At 42.0% G+C, this 9,397-nt stretch overlaps 1 protein-coding gene across 1 annotated transcript in view; it reads left to right on the plus strand.

Moving 5' to 3' along the window:
* The window catches only part of LOC101979679 (alcohol dehydrogenase 1), a 12,436-nt gene extending 4,096 nt beyond the window's left edge, over positions 1-8,340 (plus strand). Inside the window, exons 4-9 of the mRNA XM_005357346.1 lie at positions 1,031-1,118; positions 1,286-1,505; positions 3,348-3,608; positions 5,242-5,377; positions 7,043-7,181; positions 7,822-8,340. Of these exons, the coding sequence (XP_005357403.1) occupies positions 1,031-1,118; positions 1,286-1,505; positions 3,348-3,608; positions 5,242-5,377; positions 7,043-7,181; positions 7,822-7,846 (869 nt within the window). The 3' untranslated portion in view covers positions 7,847-8,340. The remainder of the gene's footprint in view (positions 1-1,030; positions 1,119-1,285; positions 1,506-3,347; positions 3,609-5,241; positions 5,378-7,042; positions 7,182-7,821) is intronic.
* Positions 8,341-9,397: the final 1,057 nt, after the last annotated feature.

Below are 9,397 nucleotides of genomic sequence, written 5' to 3' on the forward strand. Positions count from 1 at the left end.
TCCAAATAACCAGAAAATAAGGAAAGAACTCGTCTGGCTAGAGTTAAGTATTGGTGTTTCCTTTATTTGGAAAAAAAGTGAACAGTAAAACAGTACCTTTACTTCTCAGGATGCTTTGTCTATAGCAGAAAAAAAAAAGATAGTTCACAAACAATTATCTAAAAAAAAAAATTCACCTTTTATTTCTCAGGGGAAACCTCTAACTCAGTTTTAAGGACTGAGATGTCCAGAGCAAGTCGTCCCTTCTCTGTCACATTTCAGTCTGTGTCCTCAAATCAACTAAGATTATTCTTAAAGCATTCGTTTCATAATAAGAGAAGGATGATCACTTTAAAAAACCAAAACCTGGGTGACAAAGAAGGGCCTCAGTGGGTTAAGTCATCCTGTAAGACAGTTGACAGCCCCCTGTAACTCCAGCTGCACGGGACCCAGCGCCCTCTGCTGGCCTTCAAGGGCACCCACACAAGAGCATACACACATGGTACTCGGACATACACATAAAAACAGGTCAAATCTTTAAAGAAGTAAAAAACTAGATACCAAAATCCTTATTTTAATTTTACCTTATGATCAAGTTTAATTTTTGGTTTTATCTTTATTGTACAATATTCCCTGTGTTGTATTTGGCTTGTGTTTTATTATAATAATTATATAATAATCAGGTAACTCCAACTTCTCATGGGAACTTAGCAACTCATTACAACTAAAGTATATATTTATACTCATCAGTGAGTATATCTAAGGATTGACTAGGTTAATAAGTGAAAAGCCCCTAAGAGCAACTGGGGCACACAATGAAAGTTGACTGCTGATCAGTAGATGTAGCTGTTTTTACATTTCCCTTTTATTTCAGTAAACTCTAGGCACATAGCAACCTCGATGAAGAGCAATGACCCATGCATGACGTATTGCAGTTGGGCCCTATCTCTTAGGAACCTTTCTAAGGCACACATCCCTACATGAAAGCTTCATGTTTTTGCCTTAATAATTACTGTGTAGACATTAAGTCATTTCCTTGTTCCCCTTCCAGGTGATAAAGTCATCCCGCTCTTTTCTCCCCAATGTGGAAAATGCAGGATCTGCAAGCACCCGGAGAGCAACTTCTGTCTGAAAAATGAGTAGGTTTCTCACTGTCTTCTTGCACAATTACATTGCACACTGGTTTCTCATTGTCTTCTTGCACAATTACATTGCACACTGGTTTCTTATTGTTTTCTTGAACAATTAGGTTGCACACTGGTTTTCCTCTGTCTTATATCCTTTGTTTGCTTGTTTTACTGGCCAGTTTCTCACAGCCTCGGGGGACTTTGCTTGATGGCACCAGCAGGTTCACGTGTAAGGGGAAACCAATCCACAATTTCATCAGCACCAGCACCTTCTCCCAGTACACTGTGGTAGATGAGATGGCAGTGGCTAAAATCGATGCAGCTTCACCGCTGGACAAAGTCTGCCTCGTCGGCTGCGGGTTCTCAACTGGCTATGGCTCTGCTGTCAAAGTTGCCAAGGTAAGATGGACAGTGACCCATGGCCCAAGCTACGTATGTATTGTTGGGACCAAAGGGAAGAAATTGCTCACAGGCAGAGAGTGTTTTTGTAGAAAAGATAAGTCTGTCCAACTCCAGTGAGAATTCCCTCCACACACTCAAGAAAAGCTCTATAATACTATGCATCCTGTTCTGCCAAGTTCCCAAAGAAACTGGGCTCTCAGAAATTATTTGAAACTTATGTAGATCCGCAGCTGTAACACTTTGCATTTGCTGTTGTCTGCAAAGCTCTGTTATGTCCCAGTCCCAAGATACACTTGAGCAATAAAACATGTTTTAAAGAGTCAGAAACTGCAACACTTGGCCACTTGGGACAAATGGAAGATTTTAAAGTGGAGATGTCATCACTGTTATCTATAAAGTAAGCCAAAGTGGGGAGATCTGCACGGCACAAATGCTGTCACCAGTGTTTTTAAAAAGACCAGCACTGCTACCCAGAGCCAACCTACGTGCATGGTGGAAATTTCCTGAAAAGAAAACCAAGGCTTAGTGATGAACCAGGACTTAACGGCACTGGACCAGGGCGGCCCCTCTGAGCTGCCTGATTTTCTTTGAAAGAGCATCACGATGAACGTGACCTTTGATAACGGCCAGATGCAGGCTGAGGTTGTCTCCTTTCGTTATGGGGATTGAGAACAAAGCTTATCAGCAACATTATCCCAGAAAATTTAAACCTCGGTTGTGTTAGAGGTCTATCTTTCCTACAGTTTCTGTCTCTTAGTGTGTGCACATCGCATGAGAGACAGCTCCTTTAGCTAACCTCAACTGTGTGTGATCTAGTATAGCCTGAGCGAGTTTGTTAGTAGATCCTTTAGAACCTCAGTCTATGACTCTAGGATTCTCCCACATCATCTTCATAGGTTGATGGTGTTGATTAAAATATTAATAGGAATAAAATATCCAAAAGGTGATTTTTGAACACTGAAGAAAATTCACCTTTATTATAGATGAAATTGATGTTCTTACTGAGTTAAGAGAAAGTAAATACATTTGTTCAATAATTACATTCTATATGTATTTCATTAGCTTCAACCCTAAATGCAGTTACTCCTTGTGCAGTTGCTCATCTGTTTCAACAGGAGAACTGAGTGAGTCTCGCAAGCCATGGGTACTTATGGTCAAGGATTTCAGTCATTGTTATTAAAATACAGACCAATTTAAGGCAGGCTTAAAGTCTCACAAAGACAACATTGGTCTCTTGCTGTATTTTCTTAAAGTTTCCTATCCACTTTCCAGTTAAGCCAGGGATGACTTGTCAATGCTTCCCAGAAGACTTTTGCTCCAGTAACCCTGGTTGTGACTACTGAATGATACTGAACCAAGGAATTAATGATGGAAGGATGGTTTGACTACCCTGCAGTCTCCTGGAGTAACCATGATCATTTGTTTCACTTACACAAATTGATTTTGTGTATGTGTAAGATGTCATTGTGTAGCCCTTGAAGGTGTGAGTCATTTCTATGTCAAGTTCAATGATCATCAGTACAGCTGGTCTCACTAAGGTTTCCCATTGAATTAGAATGGGGTTCTGCATGTAGAGATTCCAATTAACTGGTAGAGGCTGTTACTGGATCCTGAGATTAACAAAAAAATGATAACTCCTCAGATATATCTAATATAGAACAAATTTTGAGAACCACTGTTGTACCCCTTCAGGCAGCTATAGCCTGAAGAAGTTTTGGAAGCAGTTGGAATGACATCTGAGAGGCCATGACAGAGGACAAAGCAAGGTGCCTTGTGCAGCATGGAGCACTGCCTAGCAATCACTCTTTGGTCCATCTTTTGCATTTTCTGCAAACATAGGTGACCCCAGGCTCCACCTGTGCTGTGTTTGGCCTTGGAGGTGTTGGTCTGTCTGTCATCATTGGCTGTAAAACAGCTGGAGCAGCCAGGATCATCGCTGTGGACATCAACAAAGACAAGTTTGCGAAGGCCAAAGAATTGGGTGCCACTGAGTGCATCAACCCTCTAGACTACAGCAAACCCATCCACGAAGTAATCCAGGAGATGACCGATGGAGGGGTGGACTTCTCCTTTGAAGTAATCGGTCGCCTTGACACCATGGTAGGTGTTGTGGCATGCCTTGAGATCTGTCCTTCTGCCATCCATAATGTGCTCCAGACAGAAAAATAGAAATCTCATGCAGAAAGCTATTTTAGATGGTAATTTTCCATCTCTTGTTTTTTTCTCATATTTATTAATCCAGTGTTGTGATAAACATTTGAGTTTGTCTCAAGTAATAATGCTCCATTAATTATTAATACAGGAAAGCTTTTCATTGACCTTTTTTTTGGTAAAAATCAATTCATCAAGGGAAATTAAAAACAAATTCTGGACCTAAAATATGTGGACAAGTATTAATTCTTAGGATAAAACACGTAGAGGAGCTGTTGCTTCAACAGGTCTCCATATCCTCAGCACAGAGACGGCACAGTGAGGGGCACCCACAAACATCTCGTTTTACATGTTGGAGGAAATACCTTTTAAAATTGAATTCACAGATTCTGCCATACCCTCTAAATTCAAGAGATACGCGTTTTGTGAGTTTGTTTATGATATACATTACATAGTGAATGTAAAACACTTAGCATGGAGCCAGCTGCCATGTGGTAAGCACTCAATTAAGGTCAGCTGGGGATAATGATAAGAAAGGCTATTGCCAAGCTTACCGTGCTTGTGTGTTTGAATACACGTGATATTACTTTCAAATAGTTACAAACACCATACATGGCTAAAGAACACTTCTCCAGTACATATCAGCCAACCTAAGACCTCTGGAGTTCTAGAGAAGCATCCCCAGAGACCTGAAGAATCACCATTACTGAGGTCCTCCAGAAAGTCTTAGAAGAGTTGGTAATAAAAAATGGGAATGGTGCCCTGAGAGTGACATTCTTCTCAGCCTCTAACTGAGGCAAGATGTCAAGAGAGGCTAGCCTCTCCTCTGTGGATGGGGAGTCCTTCCATGCTCAGGGTTCTGGTTTCCTCAAGCCATAGCTCTTCTGTGATATACTAGACGGTCTCCCTATTTGCTCATCTGAGCCTGGGTTGTCAGGTGGATGTGAAGATCCAAAAGTCTGATTCCCACGTGTTCTGAGGACATCTGGTTTTCTAAATGTCATATTTCAAAATCAAAAGATGGACTACCATGTATCTTTGGGGATCATAAATCATCTCTTACTATAGAATTTTAGATGAAACAATTGAAAGGTGAAAACTTCCTGGATGTCTACAGATAACAGAATAATGTAAAACCAATGCACACACTGGATTCACAGCCACTGAAAACTTGCCCGTTCTTGATCTAAGCCCCACAGTAGGGACGTGTTATAAAGGGAGGTGGACAAATAGATAAGAGACAACTTCTGATGATGTCATCATTACATCTTCATCATCTAAGTTCTGTCTTAGAGTGCAAACTTCAAAACTGTGGTTAATGGACAATGACAGTGAGTGAACCTACGCATAGGCAGCCTGAGAGTCACGTGATGAGGAAACAATGTTCTCCTTGGAGGACCCAGACTGCACGGGCTCCCAATGAGACTTGCTTCTTTATTAGTTGATAAGGAAGACTTGAACATAAATTCATTCATTCACTCTTTCTCTCAAAATATTTTTCTGCACATTTCTTCATATGACATGAAACTGTATCCTGAGTAGACCACGAGAATATCCACTTTGAATATTATTTATATTCCAGATGTCTTCCCTGTTAAGCAGCCACGCATCATGTGGTGTAAGTGTCATTGTTGGGGTTCCTCCTAATGCTCAAAGCGTCTCTGTGAACCCCATGTTGCTGCTGTTGGGTCGTGCTTGGAAAGGAGCAATATTTGGTGGTATGTATTCACAGCTGAGGATCAAGTTCTGTATGTGTTTTTGTGTGACAAGGTGGATGTGTGGAGTCAGAGAACATTTGAAGTCGTTACTCTGGAGCAATTGGCCTTGTTGTTTGAGACGGGGAGGGGGGTGTCATAGTGACCTGCAGTCCATGGTCAGGCTAGTCTTCCTGGTCAGCCAGTCTCAGGAATCTGTCAGCACTGAATCAGCTGTCTATTGTTACTGACTTTTGTTTTTGTTTTGTTTATATTCTGGAGATCAAATTCAGCTTCTCTGACAACCTCACCCTGTACCCCTACCCCCACATCATCCCCTACAGTAACATTCAGACAGGAAGCAATTGAAGAGAACTTTTAAAAAATTGTGATAGGAGCTGGAGAAATGGCTCTTCTGTTAAGAACATTGGATGTGCTTCCAGAGGACCCATATTCAATTCCCAGCACCCACATGGCAGTTCTCAGCTGTCTGTAACTCCAGTTAAATAGGATCTAACGTCCTCACACAGACATACACGCAAGCAAAACACCAAACAATGCACTTAAAATAAAAATAAATTATTTTAAATGTATTGGTTGGGTGGTGGCGGTGCAAACTTCTAATCCTAGCACTTGAGAAGCAGAGGCAGGTGATCTCTGAGAGTTCAAAGCCAGCCTGGTCAAAGAGCTAGTTCAAGGACAGGCAGGGCTACAAAAAGAAACCTTGTCTCAAAAACCAAGAAAGAATCAAAGAAAAAAGAAAAAAAGAGAAAATTAAGGAAAGGAGAAAGAAAGAAAGGAAGGAAGGAAGGAAGGAAGGAAGGAAGGAAGGAAGGAAGGAAGGAAGGAAGGAAGGAAGAAAGGAAGGAAGGAAGGATAGGATGCTCAAGCGTGGGTTTCCACAATTGGTGGCTTCTGGTGGGGTGGTGGTGAGGAAGGACTCAGTTTTATTTAAGAAGCTGGCCGTTGGAAGTTCGGCCATGCTCCAGTGAGAACATAGGCAACACAAATTGACCTTGGTATATTTTTCCCTTGGGGGATGTCACAAGTGTTGCAGGGTGGACGTGGAAGGACTGGGAAATGAGCGTGATCAGGGGCATTGTGTGAAATCCCAGATAATCAATAAAAATCTAATGTCAGAAAAAACAAACAAAAAGAACTTCATTACCTGAACCATCTCCCCAGCTTTGAGGTTCTAATTCCTGACTTTTTTCAGAATTTCTTCCCTTTTGTAACAGAAAAGTTTAGAAGGCAACATGAGAATCACTGTTCTCTCTATAGCAAGAACTAATGCAGGAAATCCCAATACAGGCTGCTCTGCTCCCCATAAACGAGCCAGGGCTTTCCTGGCTTCTTCTACTTGGGTCTCTAAGGCCCGAAAATGCCTCATAGGACACAGAGAGCCCAAGGCAGTAATGTTTGCCTACACTCCCTTCCTCTGGCTATAAACATCTGCACTATGATTTCTCTAGGAAAGATCTACTAAGCCGCCGTCATCAGCCAGGGACCCTGACATCAGGTGGCATGTTATAAGACATTAACGCCACGCAGAGGGTGTTTGAGTCCCGCGTCTGCCGCTCAGGTGGCAGCCTGGGCACTGTTAGGAACTTGGTTTCTTTGGAAGATCTCTTGTCTAATTCTCCTGCCTGCCCCCTGGCTGCATCTCACGGTGCTGCTCTCTCCTTTCAGGCTTTAAGAGTAAAGATTCTGTCCCCAAGCTTGTGGCTGATTTCATGGCTAAAAAGTTTCCATTGGAGCCGTTAATTACCCATGTTTTACCTTTTGAGAAAATCAACGAGGCGTTTGAGCTGCTTCGCTCTGGAAAGAGGTGAGAGCTTCAAGATTCTTTGTATGGGGTGGGTGGGGCAAAGATATTATTTTTATGGGGTGGGTGGGGAAAGAGATTATTTTTACGATAGGAGAAATAACCAACAGAAATGAAGGAGAAATGGGAGAAGAGCAAAAATGGGACTTCTGTGACCGTTCAGGCTCTGCACGTGCATGTACGACCCAGGGCATTTCTAACGCTAAGCCTTAGTTTTCACAGTCTCTAAAGTGGACGACCCATGATAATGGACCTTATAGTGCCACCGCTTAGGATGAAGTTCAAATGAGACAATGCCTAAAAAGGTTCTACAAAGTGCATGGCAAACAGCCAGCATGAATGTCTGTTGTTTCGCACGGCTGCATTTCTTATACCAGCCAGGCAGGATCAGTAGTATTTAAGAAATCTAACTTAGAACTGAAATCTAAATGGCAGTCATATCAAGATGTTCTGGTGAGTTCAGAGTTGAAGAGACAGAAGGTTAGAGAGGTCAGAAAAAGGAGGATTGCCCATTTATGGACTTGTCCTTAGTCACGGGGAGCCTGAATGGGTTTCGCTGAGACTCATAACACATGCTTTATTCACCCTCTGGGCACTCTGAGTTCTGGGAATGTGAACCAACATCTTATATCTCATATTTCAGTATCCGGACTGTCCTGACGTTCTGAGACCATACTGATGCCTTCCTACTCCTGACCCCTGCACCCCACTGAATCACGACACCAGCCACATACAGCGCTAATGTTGTTCCTTAGAGACACTGCCAATAAAGTAATCACGTAAGCTTTCTGTGAGAAACTGAATTATCTGTGATTTCGTTTTCAACCCCAAGTGAGAGCTACCACACCTCAAATGGGGAACTGGAGGGTACCTAGCCTTCCTTCTGATTTGATTGACCTCTGTCATCTTTCCTACTGGGGACAATGTGTCTTGTGACATCTTGCAATCTTTTCTCTCTGGAATCCACAGTCACTGAAACTCAGTGGAGCAGAGAGCTCTTTCTACCCCAGTATGCACAGGATGACCTGCGTGCTCAGCCTTCCTGCCACACTTCCCCTTGTCTGTATTTCTTCTTTATGAGCTGTCTGCATATGGAGCAAACACCACAGCATGCTAGTGAACATGTAACTGTTATCTCAAATAAAAGCAAGTCTGAAATCACGACTCAGCACATCTTATTGGCTAACTTTACACCTTGATTTAACCCATTTCTATTAATCTATATATCGCCATATGGCAGTGGCTTACCAGGAAAGATTTGGCATGTCTGATTTTGGCAGCTCCTACACCACAGGACAAAAACTAGAGGGAGGTAAACTCTTCATCCACAGAAATCAGCCATAGTAATAATCAGGTTTGGCAATGGACTTGCTAAATTAAATACCCACAGACTTTTCCAATGGAATTGTCTGACCAAATCCAGAACTAAGAAGCAGATAGACTGTTATTACCAAGTTGGCTGATGTCTGTTCTTCTTGGTTGTCCTTTGGGGAGGGTGGAAATCTCTGGCCTCACTTGAAAATGGAAGGTTTGTTTTGTTTGTTTGGGTTTTTTGTTTTGTTTGCCTTTTTTGGTTTTTGTTTGTTTGTTTGGTTGGCTTGATTTGTTTTTTCAAGACACAGTTTCTCTGTGTAGCTTTGGAGCCTGTCCTGGAACTCACTCTGTAGACCAGGCTGGCCTTGAACTCACAGGAATCCACCTGCCTCTGCCTCCTGACTGGTGGGATTAACAGTGTGCACCACCATCGCCTGGCTATGACTACATTTTTATAACTAAAAATTGCTGGATGAATCCTGTATTTAAAATCCCTTATGGGACTATTCAAAATAGAAATAAATAATTTTACATTTATCCAGAATGTAGAATTCTTTGAATATGAGACCTTCATCATTTTTCTGATTTAAGTTGAGTTGGCAAGTAGCACTGTGCTGTCAGATTCCGCATGCCTTATCATGAGCCAAGTGCCTAACCCCGAGCATCCCCACCTCCACCTGTGTCTCCTTACTCTCGCTCCCTGAAGATTTTTCTCACTAATTATCCATGTTTACACATAAAAGTTAAGTTTATAAAGATCAAAGACTTGAAGCATAAAGACAATTACAAGAGAATAATCGTTTGAAATATTTTTTAGGCGCACATGAGTTTTTTGTTCCCACGTGGAAAATGCAGCACACGATTAATGTGCTACAGCGCACACCCATTCACTGCCTTCTATCTTT

This window comes from Microtus ochrogaster, chromosome 21 (genome assembly GCF_000317375.1).
Source record: "Microtus ochrogaster isolate Prairie Vole_2 chromosome 21, MicOch1.0, whole genome shotgun sequence".
Taxonomy (NCBI): domain Eukaryota; kingdom Metazoa; phylum Chordata; class Mammalia; order Rodentia; family Cricetidae; genus Microtus; species Microtus ochrogaster.